The sequence below is a fragment of the Balaenoptera musculus genome, chromosome 1, assembly GCF_009873245.2.
Source record: "Balaenoptera musculus isolate JJ_BM4_2016_0621 chromosome 1, mBalMus1.pri.v3, whole genome shotgun sequence".
NCBI classification, from domain to species: domain Eukaryota; kingdom Metazoa; phylum Chordata; class Mammalia; order Artiodactyla; family Balaenopteridae; genus Balaenoptera; species Balaenoptera musculus.
Genome location: NC_045785.1, coordinates 57831794 through 57852350, shown reverse-complemented (window position 1 = coordinate 57852350; position 20557 = coordinate 57831794). Strand labels below are relative to the sequence as shown.

Genomic DNA, 20557 nt, shown 5'->3' with positions numbered 1-20557 from the left:
GCCCGGCCTTCCCCGCAGCCTGGGCTAGGGTCCGGGACTTCAGGGTTCTCCGACTTCGCTGATAGACAGCCTCTGGGGACCTACGCATCCTCAAGCCCATTTAAGATGATTGTGATGCTGCCACTGGGACCCCGAGGCAGAAGCATTTTATTTTTTAAATGTGTGAAACTGTTCAAGAGATGTATGTCTTCACTTCCAAGAAAAATCCGTTACAGGCAGCCGACTGAAATTGTAGAATCGGACAAGATGAGACAATTGGCAGCCCGAGGCTACAAAATCAGCGGTGTTGCCTGACAACCGGCAGGGGTTTTTCTCAGATTGTCATTTGGATGAGGGGTAGACGTTGGTGTGTTTTGTATCAAAGTGCATTGTAAGGTTGCCGATGTGCAAATTGAATTCACCGAGCTCGGGTTTTTCTGACCCTGTGTTTTTTTTGTTTTCTCTACCATTTTTGTAGATTTCCCTCCTCACTATGTGTTGGACTTGGCCAGGTTAGTTGGAATCTTCAGCATTACGTGGTTTGTGTCGTTAGAACTTCTGAATGTGTCTTTATATGTAGAACAGTGAATCTGTGTTCTCTGTTTACAGATGGTGACCACAGTGGCAGTACTCTGGGTTGGAAAGGCACTCAGAGTAGTCAAGTTTCCTGACTTTGACAGAAATGTACCTCGAAAGGTAAAAAAGAAAAAAAAAAAAGTAATAGTTTATGTTCTGAACAGAAGTCACTATATATATTTTTCATCAGTGCCTTACATATTTAAAAATTGCAGCCTTGAAATTGCCTAATCCAGAGTGGGTATAATGAAGGCAAAGAATAAATGTATTAATATGTGTTTTTAAAAAGTCCCACAGTCTCTTTAAAGTTAAGAAAAAGTGCCCCTAGATCTTGTGTTCTGTTTTAATTATTGAACACTTGCTGGGATTACAATCATTTTGCATTTTCTACGTCCATCTGATCTAGCCAGTGTATCCTGCATTCATTATTCTTTGGGTTTATTTTCTTATTCTTCCATCTGCCTCTGCTTGACTCCACCTGAAGATGAAATGCCTTTCCTTTTTCTGCTGACATCAGAAAAATGGGCTCTACATTATCATATTGTAAAGAAAGATGTTGTTGTCCCATATGGTTTGATCATATTCATATTTGTGTTTCTTTTTTCCCCTCCATTCTTTCTGCAGAGAGCTATTTATCCAGGAGTAATGTTGTTTGGGTGCTTCATGGGGGCCAAAATTGTGTGTGAGAACTAATCTTGTGTTTTAAGTAGAAAGAATTTGATCATATAAACAAAACTGTTTCTGTTTGAAAAGGACCTTGTTTTAGCTGTCTTTATTATTGAGTTTTGTTATCCCTTTTTAAATTTTCTAGACGTTTCCACTACCTCTCCTATATTTTGGGAACCAAATCACGGGACTGTTCAGCACAAAGAAACTGAAGTATGGATAACTTTATTTTACTAGTGAGGTTAATATAATGTGTTCTTAAAATTGTACTTGAAAATGTCAAATGTTTAACACATTGTTAATGATTCTGGAAAAATGAAAGGACCTCTAGAAAATCTCTTAAGTTTGAAGAGAAAGGAGTTTTTTGTTTGTTTGGGGTTTTTTTTTCCCTTCACTTTGATGATAAAAGTCTTAAAATGTTGTAAAATACTGTGATGGGAGATTTTCATTATTTTTCCAGACCTATAATAGTGAAGGATATATGTTAGGCTTCTGAGATTTCAATTCGTTAGTACAATTCATAAATAGTATATTTTAGGCAAATTCCACAAGTAAAATTAGATGGTGGATATGAGAACTTTTGTAGTTTTTCCTTTTTTTAAAATTTTTAATAGTAATCTTTTATTTATTTATTTATTATTTTTATATTTATTTTTGGCTGTGTTGGGTCTTCGTTTCTGTGCGAGGGCTTTCTCTAGTTGCGGCAAGTGGGGGCCACTCTTCATCGCGGTGTGCGGGCCTCTTCACTATTGCGGCCTCCCTTGTTGCGGAGCACAGGCTCCAGATGCTCAGGCTCAGTAGTTGTGGCTCACGGGCCTAGTTGCTCCGCGGCATGTGGGATCTTCCCAGACCAGGGCTCGAACCCATGTCCCCCGCATTAGCAGGCAGACTCTCAACCACTGCGCCACCAGGGAAGCCCTGTAGTTTTTCTTTTAACATGAGATAGTTAAAATAGCATCAGATGGAACCCTGATACAAATATGATCAACATTTTACACATGGCCATATGATTGTAGAGGCAGCATTTTCACTTTTAGAAAGAAGCAGTAGCTCTCTACTCCATGACAACACTTATTATCCTCTAACTTCCCAATTCTTGGCTTTTCCACTTAAAGAGTGTATGTATCAGGTATATGTGATGTTAAAAGTATACACTTAGGGAAACCATTTAACAGAAACCCATGGCTTCACCACTGTCACGTGAGCTAAACCTCTGGCATAATGGGTGATTGTAAAACAGAATGGAGAGATCTCTGAGGGTAGAGACCAAGCTTTTTTCATTTCCTCAGACCCAAGAAACTTGACAGAATGACCACGATGGTATTTCTGGGGAAGGTTCCATGGAAGTCAAATTTATCATGGGTGGGGCATCCTTTTACATCTCATTACCCACTTGGAAAGAAATGCAGACCTGCTGCAAAGTGCTGCTTGTATATAGAGTTTGCTCTTTTTCATCCATTGTCATCCATCCATCCATCCATCTATTCACACCCTATCTTTGATTGCCAGTTAAGTATAAGGCACTTTGGGGTGAGATGAGATAGATTCAGAAATAATTATGTTGCAAGAGGCTGTATGTTTGATAAGTGCAAGCAGAATGCTCTAGGAATTTAGAGAAAGACAGGATTACTTCCACAAAAGGGCAATCAAGGAATGTTTTATGGGGTAAGATTATCACCGATGTTATTTGAAGGTTAGGGGTAGGAAGGGAGGTCAGTCTAGAAAAGAAAGGTCTTTTCTCTTAAAGACTAACATGATTACTGTTCAGGGTGTTTAACATAATAAGCAGGGTAAAATTAAAAGTGTCTGTTATCAGTCTTTGTTAATAGATGTATGTTTTCTACCATTTTATAATTAGTTTGGTGTTTTTCACTTCTGGTAGTTTTATAAAAGCAACCCTTTCAGGCTTTCAAATACTTTCTAGAGAGAAATAAGGATTTAATTTAGTCACAGATTAATCAGCATGGAATTTCCATAATGGAAGGAAGAGATTAGCATTATTTTAAAATACTAATTTTAGAGAATCAAATTTTATTTTACCTAAATATCTTTGTTTTTTTCCTGCAGCTTGCCAATGTTTACAGTTCTGAGAAGGTTCTCCATCCTGTTTACAATGTTTGCTGAAGGAGTTTTACTCAAGTGAGTTAAATTTCTAATATGTCTAGTCTTTAACCAACTTTAATCACCCTGAAAAGGTGCCCAGCATATGTAAGATATTACAATTATTTGTGTTTCTACTTTATCTTTTGAGAAGTTTAAGCAACTTTCTCCCTTTGCTGTAGGAGTTGATAGTTTATGGCTTCTTTATGGAAGCCTGTCTGAACATGAGATATACTTTCAAGAATTCCTATACCTACTGATGCCACTGGGTGAAGCTGGGTCAGAAGATCAGTATAGGCTTTAAATAGTGTTCATGTCTTGGCTACTTTTACTACAAATGTGTGTGACCATTTTCAACTTAAAGAAATCTGATTAGCAAAAATTCAAACTCAATAATAATAATAACAAATGATAAAAGTAAGAAAAAATAAGTATACTTACTTATATAAGAAAGTAAGTTTTTGCTTCATCAGAGGGGTTCTTTTAAATATCCAGTTCCTTGGAATCATTTGTGTGCAACTTTTTAAAAAAAAACATATATTTTTTTTGCCTATGTTGCAAAACAAGTCTTTGTAAATAACTAAAGCCACATGTATGTATTTTTTAATTATTTTATTTTGTAGGAAGACTTTTTCTTGGGGTGTTAAGATGACTGTATTTGCAATGATTATTGGAGCCTTTGTAGCTGCCAGGTAAGATGTGGGCCTATATAAAATCTATGAGAGTACATTAGAATTTATCAATAATTATTGATAATAAATGATCAATTACCAATAAAGAGATTTTTTTATAGGCTAAATAAGAATCATGTTTTTGAAAAGTAAAAGACTTTTAAAAGTTAAATCTTTTTGGCTGTATGAAGATTAAGGCTAGCAAAATCAGATTCTTGGGATTCTTAAAAGTTAAATTCATTCTAAAAGTTCATTCATTCATTCATTCGAAAGGTTAAATTAGAGTTTATTATGCTATCTTCTATTTATTGAGCATATACCATGTGCCATACAATATGTTTGGTATTTTTACACATATTATTTATGTATTTTTCACAACCACTCTGAAAGGTATGGGTATAATTTTCCTATTTATGTTGAGAAAACTAAAATCTAAGTTCAGTAGCTTGCTCAAGGTCACACAGCTAGTAAATGGCAGAGCTGGAATTTGAATCTGTGCCTGACTCCAGAGCCTGCGTGCTTTTATAAACCACGTGACGTTCTTTTCCTTTGCATGCTGCTAAAGAAAATAGTGTCTCAGAGAAGGCAAATGATAATAAATTATTTGCCTTATGGGAAATAAATAATAGAATTGCTTTATTTGGTTTCACCTAAGGTATCACAAATGCCGTAACTTAGATATTCTATTAAAGCTTTTTTCCATTGTTCTTAAGTTTTAATTTTAAAGTGAATGGGGAAAATGTATACCCAAAGACTCAGAAAAGTGAAATGATGAGTGGAAGCCTTCTACAACATTTTACTCAGCCCAGACCATGCATGTGTGGGTTTGCTAATGCCGCAAATTCTGTCTGACTTTGTATTTTCCATCTGGGAGTTCCAGTGTGCTTCTTGAATTGGCTCATTAACCTTCATCATATCCCTGTAGTGTAGGTGGGGGGAAAGTACTATAAGTCAATTCTACTCCACCCTAACTCTCAAAGTGAAATTTCATTCAAAAAAAAAAAAATAGAGTAGTTAGTTACTAGAATTGCGTTATATAGCTGACTGCTTTTCCCTCTAGGTAACCTTCCTCCTTGGAGAAAAATTCTATACGAGCCTCCTACCTTTCTTTTTAAAGGTACCCTACTAATCTTTGAAGCATTTCATTGAAGCTGGTGCTATCTAAAATAGAGCAAAACAACAGGAGTTTCTCAGGGCTAACTCTGGCCTGCAAAAAGTTTCTGAGGCAGATTGCTATCTGGTAGAACCTTTTACTTGGGAAAAAAATTTGGAGGAAGAGAGTCTGGAGTTAGAGGGTTGTCAGGCTGCTTGGAAGAGGGGTGGGTCATTAGGTAGTTCTGCCCGAAATTGCAGTGGCATAGAGCTCCTCAGAAGTCTGTCCCATGTAGTAGTTTAGCTACAAATAGATAGCACCTTTGCAGAATCACAGAATGCGGGGCCCCTGTTTTAGCTAGGGTGCTAAAGTATGCTGAAGGCGTACTTAGATTTTCATTTATTCTGTTCAGTTTACTAAGGTCTTGTGCCTGGTGCTCTGCTAAATACCAGGAAACTTCAGTTTCCCTAATCCCACTAGTTACACCTAGTAGGCTCATTAGGCAATTATTTTAAGTATTTGAGTTCCCACTATGTGCTTAGACACTGATGTAGCCTGATCTCAGAACTAACCACCATCCAAACTTCAGAAATTCCACCCAGTGGCCCAACCACCTGTGCAAGACAGCCCTACCTTTTGTGTGAACCTTTGAAAAATGATGTGTTAACAACTTCATTCTCCTTTTGTTTTCCTTATCTGTGAAATTGAGCTCTGATACCTTCTGCTTGCTTCAGATATATTGTAATGGTGAATTTGGTTGGTTCTTTCTTGTTGTCCGACTTTGAATTCAGAGCAGTGTGCTATTAACTGACGTGGTTGATTATTGCTAATGATTTTGTGTTTAAGTGTTAGTGCTTCTCATTTCTGAAGACCCCCTTACTGATTATGAAATTGCAAACTCTAACCAGGAACCAAGAAATACTAGTAGCTGATAAAATGCCTAATATTCACTTACCTAGATAAGCATATGTTCTTAGAAATATTGTAGTTCAGACTTATTTAAAATTTAATGCATGTTCTTTAAATGTTAGTTGTTATTAAAGTGTTACTTATGTTTTGCAGCTCTGACTTGGCATTCGATCTGGAAGGATATGTTTTTATTCTGATAAATGATGTCCTGACAGCAGCAAATGGTGCCTACGTAAAACAAAAATTAGATTCAAAAGTAGGTAGCAGTCTCACACTTCTTTAAGAGATGTTTACTGATGTTGGGATTGGTCATGTCAGTTCATCAGGGGATAAAGTGGGGAATAAGGAAAAATACTTACGAAAGATGGGAAATGCCTGTACCTTGGTGCTCACGTAAGAAACTTTATTTTCTAATTAGCAATTAGATTTTACTGTTGGCTTTTCTGGAAGGGACTGGGTGAATATTGACTTTGAGAGGGATAGTGATGTAAGTAAGGGGTGTTCATTAGAGAAAAGTGTCATAAACGTTCATGGCTGTGTTCTAGAGGAGTTGGTGAGGGACCTGGACAAGAAAGAAGTATCTGGAAGCTCTTGAGCAGATTTCAGAAGTGAGTTGGAAGTGGCTGCAGAACAAGAATGGACTTTGCATATTTGTCCTACAAATATAGTAGTCCCTCAATATCCGTGGGGGATTGGTTCTAGGAACCCCCGAGATTAACAAAATCCTCGGACGCTCAAGTGCCTTATATAAATGGAGCAGTATTTACATGTAACTATGCACATCCTCCCATATACTTTAAGTCATTTCTAGATTACTTATAACACCTAATACAATATAAACGCTATGTAAATAGTTGTAAGGACAGTGTAAATGCTGTGTAAACAGTTGCCTGCGTGGCAAATTCAAGATTTGCTTTTTGGAACTTTCTGGAATTTTAATTTTTTTTTTCCGAATATTTTCCATCCACTGTTGGTTGAATCCTCAGATGCAGAACCCATGGATATGGAGGGCCAACTGTAATGGGAAACATAGGCAGTATTAGAATCTCTCTCTTTCAGGGGCAATACCAAGTTTCCTGGCCTAGATCTCATACACCTGAACTTCATATACCCCGCTCTTTTTCCTTCAACTGCAGCATGCACATGAAGGCTTTAAAGATATTTTTATTTGTCTAATATATACGTTGAATATAAACACACCAAATTTTATTTTGAGGTCAAGCCAGACCATCAGAAAGCTGAGCACTCAAGCCATATTACTTGTACTACATTGTGGTATAGGATTGCATTATTGTAAGGAGAAGCTACATGGAACTCAGCTTTATATATCATAGGGTTGTTATTGAAGGAGTTGTCCTTTCTATTATAATGGATCCTATATGAAGACCCACATGAGATTGTTATCATAGATACCATCATAGTTTTTCCTAAGCAGCTGGTGTATTTTTATCTCATATTTAAGTCTTATAACTTGACCATAGCTTTATCTTATTTTCCTACCCCTGTGTTCTCATCAGTCAGATGACCATATCTGCTTAGTTTTTAGTTGGCTCTATTATATGTACAGTATTTCTGAAACTACTTCAGGTCCTTTTTTGGGGTTCAGATCATAAATACAAATGCCCTACCTGCTTGATAGTAGTATTAGTATAGAGTTTGTATCATCTTGGCGGGTGGCTTTGCCTTCTTCAGAAAGAACCGTAGAATATATGGCCATCCCAGTAGTTTTCATTATTTTGAATAATCTAGAATGTTTATTTTGAATAACCTGGAAGAACTAGGGGCAGTATAGATCTAGTTCCAGCAAATTTTCTTTGAATATACCCTTTATGTCTTCTCCGTTTATTTGCCTTGATGACTCTGTATGATGATTGCATTTTAATGGAAGCTACTATTAAAAAACTTAATCTTTGTGCAATAGCTAGAGAAAAGGGAACAGTCAGAGATTTAGTTTTACTCTGGTTTTTTGCTGCTTTGGAAATATGTAGTAATAATAACATTTCATTTCTCCAGTAGCCTCAGCTGTCTAAAACAGTACTGTCGAGTACAGTTCTATGATGATGGAAATCTGTTATCTCTGCTGACCATTAATGGTAGCCACTAGCCACATGTAGCTGTTGAACACTTGATAAGTGACGGCACAACTGAACTGGTAGTTTAATGTAATTATAATTAAATTGAAATAGCTGCATTTGGCCAGTGGTTACTATATTGGATAGCACAATCTAGAATACATCCTAGAACCTAGAAAAAAAGCAAAGAGGGTTTCTGAGTATTTTATTCCCAGGGGAGCCTTTTAGTTCCTCACTCAGAAATGACTTATGGCTTACTTATATTAGAACTTTTAAGCATATTGATCTGCTTTTCACAGTTCGTGGATTAGGAGCAACAATCCTATCTGGAGGCAGAGGCTTATCAGCGATATAGAAGCTCAGCTAATAACAAGAGAAACAGGAAAACTGTGAAAGTCAGATGGAACTACTCAGAGATGGACAACACCATATAAAAACACAATGCAATAATGCATGCTAATGGTGATGCCCTAAATTGTAGTCAGTGTGCTCTGTTTAAGAAAACGGGAAAAGATATTTAAAACAGTTCTAACAAGTGAAAAGAAAAACAACAGTTTGGCATTTGTCAGCTGTCTGGATGGTGTGTGTGTGTGTGTAGGCATCCTCTACTTCCTGGATAACACTCATGTCTCTTGCTGTTGGAGCACCTGATGTTAAAGGTTGTTTTGTCCTGCTGTGGCTTTTTTCTTGCTGCCTTAGAAATCAGGCACACCTTTTCATTGATGCTGTGGTGGCCATAAGCAATCAGTTATTTGGTTTATCCAGCAGGCAGTAGGGCCACAATGAGATGCTTTTAATCAGGAGTTTTATTACCTATCATTTCAGAACTGCTTATAATCATGGTCCTTTTGAGCATGAATCACATGACATAAAGACTTAGTGCTGCATTTCAGACCTGAATGCAGCTACTGAATTTAAAACACTTTTAACTCAAAAGAAATCACACAAATAACATGTATTTATAATAGTATTAGTAGAAAACATAGATAAGCAAGAGGAAGAAAATATAAATCTTTCTTAATTCCACCATTGAGTGAGAAGCACTGTTTTTTGGTAGATACCCTTTTGTAAGAATGTGTGTTTGTGTGTATGTGTGCATGTACACACTTAACTATGAGAAAAACTTAAAAGAGTGATGATATATAATGTTTTCTAACCTGTATTTTTCATTTAGTACTGTTTCATGAACACTTTCCTCATCAATCAGTATTAAACATATTTAGTGGCTGCATAATATTTCATTGTATGGTTGTATCATAGTCTAATCAACTAGTTTTCTGTTGTTGGCTATTTGTTTCCAGTTTTTCAAAGCTGCTTTTGATATAGCACAGGGAACTCTGCTCAGTATTCTGTAATAATCTAAATAGATACATAAAAAAGAATAGATAGGGGCTTCCCTGGTGGCGCAGTGGTTGAGAATCTGCCTGCTAATGCAGGGGACACGGGTTCGAGCCCTGGTCTGGGAAGATCCCACATGCCACGGAGTGGCTGGGCCCGTGAGCCACAACTACTGAGCCTGCGTGTCTGGAGCCTGTGCCCCGCAACGGGAGGGGCTGCGATAGTGAAAGGCCCGCGCACCGCGATGAAGAGCGGTCCCCGCACCGCGATGAAGAGTGGCCCCCGCTTGCCGCAACTGGAGAAAGCCCTCGCACGAACCGAAGACCCAACACAGCCATAAATAAATAAATAAATAAATAATGTAGCTATAAATTTAAAAAAAAAAAAAAAAAAAAAAGAATAGATACATGTATATGTATAACTGAATCACTTTGCTGTACACCTGAAACTAACACAACATTGTTAACTCTACTCCAATATAAAATAAAAATTAAAAAAAAAAGCTGCTTTTGAGAAGGTAGTTTGACTTTTCATATCACTTGGTGATCTTTCAGTCACAGAAGTTAGGCAGATATTATGCCCCTGTCCTCGCTATTCCTTTACCCCCCCTTTACCCTCCAAACTCAGGCCTACTTTTTGAGGTGACTGCTTCCTGCTGAATGTCCCAGAATTCTGTGAATCAAAGGTGGACCCACAGTTCTCATAGACTCCCTGTGTTTGAAGATGTGTGTGGTCTTTTGTTGCTCCCCAGTAGCTGAGGGCACAACTAGTCATACCATATTTTGGGAATTGTAGGGTAATCTTTTTTTTTTTAATGTTTATTTTATTTATTTATTTTTGGCTGTGTCGGGTCTTAGTTGTGGCACGCCGGATCTTTTGTTGTGGCGCTCGGGCTCTTTGTTGCGGTGCGCGGGCTTCTCTCTAGTTGTGGCGTGTGGTCTCCAGAGCGCATAGTCTCAGTAGTCGCGACGCATCGGCTCTCTAGTTGTGGTGCGCAGGCTCCAGAGCATGTGGGCTCTGTAGTTGCAGCACATGAGCTCTCTAGTTGTGGCGCACAGGCTCAGTAGTTGCGGCGTGAGGGCTTAGCTGCCCCATGGCATGTGGGATCCCAGTTCCCCGACCGGGGATCGAACCCGCGTCCCTTGCATTGGAAGGTGGATTCTTAACCACTGGACCACCAGGGAAGTCCCTGTAGGGTAATCTTAATTTTCTTTCTTTTTTTTTTCTTTCTTTCTTTTCTTTTCTTTTTTTTTCTTTTTTTTTTTTTTTTTTTTCTTTTTTTTCTTCTTAATCTTCATTGTACTTCCCATATACATTTTGAGAAATACTTCACTGGGAAGTCATGTCTGTCTGTGTTGGTCTAGGTGTGAGTCTTTGTGTCTGTTAAATTGCACTCTGTTATAGTTCTGAAAAGCCCAAGACTAACTTGGTGACTTTTATTCTGGTCTGGAAAGGGAAGGGCTCCAAGGACGTGTTTCTATAGAGAGGTATGTTTGTGTTCAAAATAACCTCTTTTCTCCTTGCTGTTTTGAGGCAACCAGTTGATGTCATTTTTATTTCTCTGATCTTAAGCACTCAAGGAATTTATTTCAAATAAACTTGAAATCTTGCAAGTTTGCATTTTTTTTTTTGAAAGCTTAGGTTATTTCTTAATGTTTGCAAGACTTCTGACTTGACTAATTTGCTGTGTATGTTGTGGGGGAGGGGTGCGTGTTTGTAATGGGGGGTGGCACTCTGTACAGGGTTGTCTCTCTCTGTCTACCGGAACCAAATGAAACACCTAATTTTTTACTCTCCTAGGAGCTGGGAAAATATGGTCTGCTCTATTACAATGCAGTGTTCATGATTCTGCCCACCCTAGCCATTGCATATTTTACGGGAGATGCGCAAAAGGTAGGACTTTCTAATTATGGCTTCATGGCTTATGTTTTTGAATTTTATTTTTATCTGTATGACCAAGAGATAGACAGTTGGGTTGTTAAAAAGTAATGTTCTTAGTAAGTGACCAAAGACTGAGAATTTACTTTTTAGCTTGCTAATGTCATGCTAACCTTCTTGGATAGTACTAAAATAGCTTAAAATAGCTCTGGCTGTCGACATAAAAATAGTGCATGCCAACTAGTGTCCTTCTCTTACGTGCCAGAAGGATAGAGGAAGGGAATTTTTACATTTCTACTAAACTACAAAATAGGAATAGTAGCAAATTATCCTTGAGAAACAAAAAATCCAGAGTAGTAGAATTCTTCAAACCTAACAAAACGCTTGGTATCTCTAGAAGCTCTCAGTTTTGATGTACAATTGTCATCCTGGCTTAAATCCCAAGCTGTTTTTTTCCCCTCAGGAAATATTTAGCCGTGTGGTGACTTAACCATATAAATAGCAACGAATATAATAGTTTACTCATTTTCTGCAAATGTTTAGCTAAATCAGAATAAAGTAGCAAACTAAATCCAGACAAGAATTTTTCTCTGAAACACATATTCATAGGATAAAAATTGGTAACATTTTGTTAGATTCACAGAATTTTACAAACTTAATGGAAATCTAGAATTCTGCCAAGGATTTCGGTACCAAGATTCCTCCTAATGATTCCCCTGGCTAGTAGTTTCTTCAGAATAAATGTATTGATTATTTATTATAATGACAGTGACAAGTTCCACAAATCAGTGGGGACCAAAATAAAGAAGAGGTTTTTAGAAGTAGTTAGGCTGTTAAAAATTGTTCTTGAATCAGAGGTAGGAGAAGACTGACTGCTTATAAAGCTGTTTTGTTTTTTTCATCAAGAACTCTTTCTTTTAAAACTGGCAAAGAACATATGTAAATGTTTTAATGAACTGTGACCTGGCTATCAGCAGGCCTAGAAATGACTCCAAAGCAGGAAACTACTGTAGAGCTGTTGCTCTAAAAATAAAGGTGTTGAATGAGTTTTTTGTGGCTGTGAAAAAAGTGGGAAGAGAAACTAACATTTATTGAGTCCCTATTATGTGCTAGTCACTTTATATATACCATGTAATATAGTCCCCATAACAGCTGTAGGAAGTTTGAATTAACCCTATTTTACCAAGGTGGAAATAGAGGTTCAGAGAGACTGAATAACTTGCCCAACATCAGACTGTCAGCAGGTAGTAGAGTCAGGATTTAAACCCAAGCCTGACTGCAGAGGCCATGGTCTTTTCAGTGTTCTGCCTCCTCTAGCTGACTCTGGCAGAAGCACCCTTCATTCTTTAGCTTTGGGGTAAGAATGTAATGTAAAATAACCAGGTACCCCATGGCAGCACAGATGATTCCAAATCTTGAGGCCAATCTGTACATGAGAAAGTTGGAAGAATTAATGTGATTAGGTATTCTACAGACTCGGCAAAAATGGAATTTTCATTAATTTGAAACTTTGACTAGTAGCTTGTAGCTACTTGAAAACACTGACTGAAGGAGATATTTCTTCATTCCAGAGTGATGATCATTTAACTAGAAGTTATCTGCCAGGTTGTAGCAAAATTCATGCGTATTTTGAAGTTCACTAATACACTTTCAATTTTAAATGCTTCGATATAATTACAGGTGTTTACCCATAGTGGAAAAAATGACTTTGCCACCTATATTGGGATGAGATTTAGATTTTACTCTTTTATTCTTCTTTTCTTCTTTTTTTAAGCAGAGGAGTGGAATTTGAGTAATCTTTTTGTTTTTTCCAATGAAAATGCCAAGCAAAGGTCAAGAAAGGCTTATTTTGAAAGAACAATGTTTTTTAAGAATGACTGAATTTATCTAAATGCTTTCAAGTTGGGGTGATAAACTATTTATGGAGGCTAAACTCATTGCTTTGTGATCAACCCCATCAGTGTTTTGGGTTTTACATAAATGTTTGTTCATCCTTATTCTTATTATTAATTAATATGATTCTTATAAAATATTTATTGGGGTACAGATGGACCTACTGGCTGGCAGGCTTACAATCTCATGCTCTTTTTCTTAACATTCTCTCCTTGACATACTCTCCCTCTAACATTCTCGAATAGTTATTAAGTGCTATTGTGTGTCTCACAGTGCTAGGCTCAGGTGGTAAGAAAGAAGGATGAATTAGGTGGTATTCTTGCCTTTGAGGACCATTTAGTTGTCTTGGGGAGCAGACCTGTCAACATCAGAGTCGTAATTGTTACCGGTTCTGTGGGAGAGGTGTTGGGGTCATTGTGGGTTGGAAAATGGAAGTGGGTCAATTCCATCTCCTTGTTGGAGAGGGAATGCCTATCTCATGGAGCTTTGCCTACAGAATGAAAATACAAATGATATGAATAATCAGTATTGTTTGGTAGGTTATGAATTAAATTTGGAACTTAGGAACTCCAAGAATTCTGAGTTTGATTCTGTTCCTAAATTCCTTTCTTCCTAAATTCCTTGTGTGCTTACTACAATTTCATTTTAAGTTCATTTCAGATTCAGTCAATTCAGTATTACTGAGCATCTTCCTTGTGGTAAGAAAGCCCTGTGCTAAGTTCTTTGGGGAATATATGAGAAATACAACATAGTCCTTGCCACACAAGAAAGACATTTGGCATGCTACAGAGATGGTGTAAGATCCAGCACCAAAGTGCATGCCCGTCAGTCAGTACTATAAGTATTCAGGTTAGGCAGAAACTGGTGTGGGTTAAATATCAAGCTTGGATTTTTAGAGGAGATAGGGCTTGGTTTTCTTATCCACCAACTGCAACAAGTAATGCTAACCTGTTCTGGGGGTTGTTGTTAGAGATACAACTTACAGAAGTGGTTGAATGGTTTGCTTTTATTAATCAGCACGGAAGCAGTGGGTGGAGGCCATAGATGCCCTGACGCATCCTAGAGGCTCATAGTATCCTACGAGAGGTTGCAGTTGATTTCTTCCACTGGAAGGTTCAGTTTCATAGTAGTCAGTGGGTTGTTTCTCTGAAGTTCTGGCAAAAAGGGTTCACGTTACAGAGTGGAATATGTGGCAGGATTTCAGGTAAGTGTTTTCTAGTAAGTCAGGTTCATAGTCAGTGTGTCTTTTAGGCTTGGGTTTTCCCTTCAAAATATGTGTACATATAAGTGGGCAAACATTCATATATGTGCATGTATTTTTTTAAAGAATGGACACTTTTGGCGTGACAGTTTATCTTTTTTTTTTTTAATTTTTATTTATTTATTTATTTGGTTGTGTTGGGTCTTAGTTGCAGCAGGCGGGCTCCTTAGTTGTGGCATGTAAACTCTTAGTTGCAGCATGCATGTGAGATCTAGTTCCCGGACCAGGGATTGAACCCGGGTCCCCTGCATCGGTAGCGCAGAGTCTTAACCACTGTGTGCCACCAGGGAAGTCCCAACAGTTTATCTTTAAATAAAGCTGTTCCCGTGTTAACAATTTCAGTCTACTTCTGACCTTCAAGTAATACTTCACCTATAGGGTATGATGCCTTGTACAATGCCTGATAAGATGCTTCCACATTAATCATTTTCCCTAATCCTCATTGTGTACCTGTGTGGTAGGTTGTTACCTGATATATAGAGGTTAAGGACATGCTTGAGGTTACACGGTGGCTGAGTTCAGCACTAGAACCAGTCTTTCTTTTTTTTTGGCCGCATCCTGTGGCTTGTGGGATCTTAGTTCCCTGACCAGGGATTGAACCTGTGCCCTCGACAGTGAAAGCACAGAGTCCTAACCACTGGACTGCCAGGGAATTCCCTAAAACCAGTCTCTCTGACTCCAGGGAGATCTCTTGCTGTTTGCCTGACCACATCTATCTCCCAAAGCCACTTGCTGCGTCCCTGACTTGTTTTTTTCCCCCGTTCAGGACTTCCATGCATACAGAACAAGCTACTGAATGGGAGAAATACCTCAGATTAGTATTAGAAGTGGCGTCCCTGGAGCTTGGCTTTGTTGTTACTTAATTGTTTACAAATAATTATTTCATTCAGTGAATATTTATTGAGTGCTTATTACGTGTCAGGTGCTGTTCTAAGTTAAAAAAAAAAAAGACATGTCTTTGCTTCAAAGGAGCTTGCATTCCAATGGGGTAAGATAGACTAAGCATAAATTGTGTAATAAGAGCTATGAAGAGAGATAAAACGAGGAGAAGAGTGATTGGGGAAGTGCTATTTTGGATAAGATGATTAGGGAAAGCATCTTTATAAGCTTCGTTTGAGCAGACACTGAACTGAATGGACTGAGAGACCAGTTTGTGTGGCTCTTTGGAAGGAGTAGTCTAGGCCGAGGGAAGAGCAGGTTCTAAGGACTGAGGCAGGAGCTTGTTCACAAGGAGCATTTTCTGGAGTGGCAAATATCAGGAGAAGTCAGAGCGGGCCTTGGAAGATGTGGAGGCAGAGAAACAAAAGGTACGTTCCAGGTGGAATTAATAGCGTGGGCACAGGCCCAGCCACAAGGACCAGACTCTTCCACGTGGTTAGAAGGTAGAAGTCAACGACTTTGGAGCCCTTAGAGGATTCCTTGGAGAGCGTGTGGTTCCAGACCCTTATTTCACAGATGAGGGAACTGGGCCCAAAGAGGGCTCAGGGCTAGAGCCCAGATTTTCTGGCTCTACGACTAGTGTCTCCTTCTTCCTGCCACACCACACCCCGCTTCCTTCCAAGTTGGGACTAGTGCCAGACACAGGAATTTGCAAGTTACTCTGCAGAAAGTGATACGCCCCTAAAAGTTTGTGACATAAGTGGTACAGTGGAGAGGACTTGGGGCCAGAATGCAAAAGACCAGCAAACTCCAGTTCTGTTTGTGACCACTGTCTGACTTTGAATGAGTCCCTTCTGCTGTCCAGGCCCACTTTGTCATGTGGTAACCGAGTACGCTGGGTCCACTGAGTTGGTTGTTTCTCTAGGTAGGGCGTGTTTCGGGGCTGAGACAGTGTTTCTGAGGAGTAGGAGGCACGCCAGTGTGGAGACTGGGCTGCTGTTCTGACAGCTGGCATGAGCCCAGCTGCTCCCTGCCTCCTGATAACCTACGCTGATAAACTGCTCTCATCTGCTGGACTCTTGGCCTTTCTGACCCAGAGCTTTTTTGATTGTAAGCTCTCTGTGTATTGAATGAAAAGATCTCCAGGATAAATTGTTGAATGAAGAAGCACAGTGTAAAACAGTGCATATGGTTTACTAACTTCTGAGTCAAATAAAAAGGGAAAAATAAGAATATATATATACATTCATTTAATTTACTTACTATTTAAGTAAAGAAACTGTGGAAGAACATGCATGAAACTAATAACGTAACCACCAATTTGTGTGTGTGTGAGAGAGAGACAGAACAGGGTAAGTGTAGAATAGAAGTGGGAGGGAGACATTTCGTTATTTGTCTTCTTATATTTTTTTGATTGTAGAACCATATAAATGTATTTTAAATTACATTTTATAAAAGGAAAATAAAAGATAAAGTTTTTTTTAATAAATAATGACTATCCTGTGATGAATTATAAATTTTAAAATAACTGGGGGAGGTGGGACAAATAAATTTGTTCTCATTGTTCAGAGTTGCAGACTCTTGACGCAGGATTCAAACTGAAGCAAAATCAGATGCAAATTATTTTTCTCAAAATCCCACTGTTAACCTTAGTAGGGAGAGGAGGGAAAACTTCCCTCTGTTAGGGCAGGAATCCAATAAGAGGGCTCTGAAAGGTCAGCTCCCCAGGGAAGCAGGAGTTACATAGAGCAGTTGATGAGCTGGCACAGCCTTTAAGCAAGAATGAAGGCCAAGGAAGAAAAAACTAAATTACCATAAAAATTGAAAGGCAAGATGCAATTGAACAACTCATCCCAGTGAGCACTAATAAGGTCCTTGGCAAAGCATTCTGAGAAGCCAAATGTGTGTGTGTAATTTTTCAAAAAGTTTAAGTTCTCAGCGTCCCAGGTTTACCAGAAACAAAGGAACCAGTATATCCAGCATTTAGTTTTTTTAGACACATGTCTTCTAACTTTAAAACATTCTCCTTTTAAAAAAAACTATGGGACTTCCCTGGTGGTGCAGTGGTTAAGAATCTGCCTGCTAATGCAGGGGACACGGGTTTGATCCCTGGTCCGGGGAGATCCCACATGCTGTGGAGCAACTAAGCCCGTGTGCCACAACTACTGAGCCCACAAGCCACAACTACTGAAGCCTGCACACCCTAGAGCCCACAAGCTGCAAATACTGAGCCCCACGCACTCTAGGGTCCCCGTGCCACAACTACTGAGCCTGCATGCTGCAACTACTGAAGCCCACGTGCCTAGAGCCCGTGCTCTGCAACAGGAGAAGCCACCGCAATGAGAAGCCTGCGCACCTCAACGAAAAGTAGCCGCAACTAGAGAAAGCCCGCGCGCAGCAATGAAGACCCAACACAGCCAAAAAAAAAAAAAAAAAAACTGTATATCACGCAAAAGCCACATTACTATTAACCAAAGATATCTAGTTAACGTAGTTAAAGGCAGAACAAGCATCAGTTGACTAATGACTTTCCAAAGGACAGACTGTGTTTAAACTTGTTAGTCACTGCCTCCAAAAGGGAATGTCTGTACCACAAAGCCAGTGATTCAGAGTCTCAGGAATTGGAGTCTGGCTTTCTGACAGCACGCCCTGCTAGGTGTTCTCACGTAGGGATAGGAGAACAGACCCCTTGCTGTAGCTCTCACAAAGCCAGCACTGTAAGCACTGGTACACGGTATAATGTCTTCATTATATCACTGGTTAAATTACATGGCTCAGATGAGTTTTACGGGAAAAGTTCCTGCACAGATCATCTCCCGGGAGGTGTAGCATTACTAAGCATTACTACTAAATAATGAAGAATTTTTAGGCTGTTGCTTTAGCCTGTCTAGCGTTATTAATCTTTTCTGGGTCCCTCTGTGGATCATTACAGACTGATTCTCAAACCCTGAAGTATTCTTTCCACATAGAGACAGGACCTTCCGGCTTTCTGGGCCTTGGTATTCTCAAATGTAATATAAGTGGGTTGGATCAGTTATTTTTTATTTATGACTGACTAGATCTTTCTCTTCGCCTGTATATTGTTTGACAAAGTAATGTTTTTAGCCATTCTTGCCTTTGAGGATATGCTTTTTTCAAATAAGAGTAAGTGACCCCATTGACACTAGTACTGGAGTGTGTAGTTTTGACATGGTATGTAGGTTTTAACATAGGCAGCGGAACCTAGCAAGAAGGGGTATTGGAGATATGTGGGTTCCTCTTCCTTTTCTGAACTAGGAGCAGGAGGCAGGCAGATGGTTACAGTAGTGCAGAAGATGGGGTGCTAACTAGGACCACTGGTTGCGTGAACTTGTCTGACTTTTCCAAGGTCGGGGGGAACCATGCAGATCATTTACACCACGGACATTGTCTTCTGCCTTAGCAAGTTTCCTGGCAGTTTACTTTCTAGGCTAAGGAGTCACTATTTTTCTCAAGAGTTTTTTGGGGAATGAATTTTCAAAATAGAATTCATTAACCTTTTTTTTTTCTTTTAACCATGAAGTCCAAAGACTAAGTGGTTCGTTTATTTTTAGTCTTTATAGTAAGCAGGGAGGTATCCAGACACATAAGAAAATGTCTCAATGATGCTTTGGATTTTATTTCAAATCTCAAGTAAATTGGCAACTCTTTGCTTAACAAATTTTCCTGGGAGTGAGAACGGTTGCATCTAAGACTCAGGTACATGTTGAAATTATTCCCTGCTTTTCACTAGATTAGGGTGGTGATTTGGTGCTAATATTGCATTGTAGACATTGCCAAGTTGTCCCAGCACTTTCTTGCTAAGCCTGCACATAGCCTCAGACTTTTCACCAAGATACTGGTCCAGATAGGCAGATCCATGGATTAGAGCTAGTTGATTAGACAAAATCTGATTGTATTCCTACACTAGATTTTCTTTTCTTTTTTTTTTTTTTTTTTTTTTTTTTTTTAAACTGAAGTGTAATTGACTTACAATATTACATTAGTTTCAGGTGTACCTTCACTAGATTTTATTCATTATGTTATTGATTACTGCCTAATCTTACTCAGAGTCTCCCTGTCTTTCTTTATTTCCTTAACCTAAGCAACTAAAGAACACATTTTTTTCATTAAAGTTTTTTTCTAAATATTTTTATTTAACTAAAAGTCTTATTTAAACCAAATGCCTAGTTTTAGGAAATGGTAGTTCCATATGACCTGTTTGCCCATTACTTATGCCACATTCTTTTCATGCCTGTGGTGTGTATTACATTACACTATCAGCACCTGTAGAACCAGAGACTTCATTCAAAACAGAAGGAAAGCCTCAGAAAGCACGTTTGTATGTTCAGTCTGTAACCACAGCCCGCGCTCAGCCAGCACTGAACATTGCCGGCCTTGTGTCAGAGAGCCCATCTAGTTCTGTGCCACACAGAATGACCAAGCAGCTCATTTTCTTCACAATAGCTCTTTATCAGTTTTCTCTAGAGGCAGAAGTTCTGTTTTGTTTAAAAATTGAATAACATAGTACATTCTCACCGTGCCTTCTTTATTTCCTATCTTAGGGAAAAGAAAAATTCGCTTGTAAATCTATCACTGAGAGATAACAGTGATAGCAGTTTAAGTGAATAATCTCCCTGAATGTAAATTATGTATACATTTAAAGAGTCTGTATTTTATTCTCTCAATTGATTCTCACAAGAGACAGATGGAGTAGTTTTCTATATTTGTAATATAGGTAGAGGTTTAGAAAGGTTAAATGACTTTATGATGGCCTCACAGAAGATTAATGGCAGAGATAGAGTTAGAACTTTCGCTTTTTGACTCAGTAACCATGTGGAACCATCTAGGAGAAAATTCAGAATATATTGCCTTGTCTTTCGTTTTCCCCAGTAGTCCAGATAGCAGGATGAAGGTTATGGAGCTGAACAGGTATTTACTAGCTGAATAATTTTGGTAAAGTTACTTAATATTTCTGAGCCTAGAGCATAATAGCTTAATAAGCAGTAGCTTTTATTGTTTTTATTATGCCATCTTTATGGCATAATAAAAGGAGAGTGGACTCCTTTGTACTGTAGGACTGTTTGGGTCATATTTATCCTGCAGCTATACATTCAAATGTCTGCTGCTTGCCAAAGATCCATTCCTGTGGCAAAGCAGGGGAATGCAACAGGCTGCCTGTCCCGTTGACTGGCTTTCTCCAGAGACAGGCTGAGTATTTAGGGAAAGAAAAAAATCCCGTGAG

General features: G+C 38.7%; 1 protein-coding gene across 3 annotated transcripts in view; it reads left to right on the top strand.

Annotated features, from left to right (window-relative positions):
• SLC35D1 (solute carrier family 35 member D1) overlaps positions 1 to 20557 on the top strand; it is a 59583-nt gene that overhangs the window by 752 nt on the left and 38274 nt on the right. For 2 of the 3 annotated variants that reach the window (XM_036856640.1, XM_036856657.1), the window contains exons 2-8: positions 458 to 491; positions 589 to 675; positions 1367 to 1434; positions 3289 to 3360; positions 3945 to 4013; positions 6148 to 6250; positions 11205 to 11297. In XM_036856640.1, coding sequence (XP_036712535.1) covers positions 458 to 491; positions 589 to 675; positions 1367 to 1434; positions 3289 to 3360; positions 3945 to 4013; positions 6148 to 6250; positions 11205 to 11297 — 526 coding nt within the window. The remainder of the gene's footprint in view (positions 1 to 457; positions 492 to 588; positions 676 to 1366; positions 1435 to 3288; positions 3361 to 3944; positions 4014 to 6147; positions 6251 to 11204; positions 11298 to 20557) is intronic. The other variant, XM_036856650.1, reaches the window with a different exon arrangement.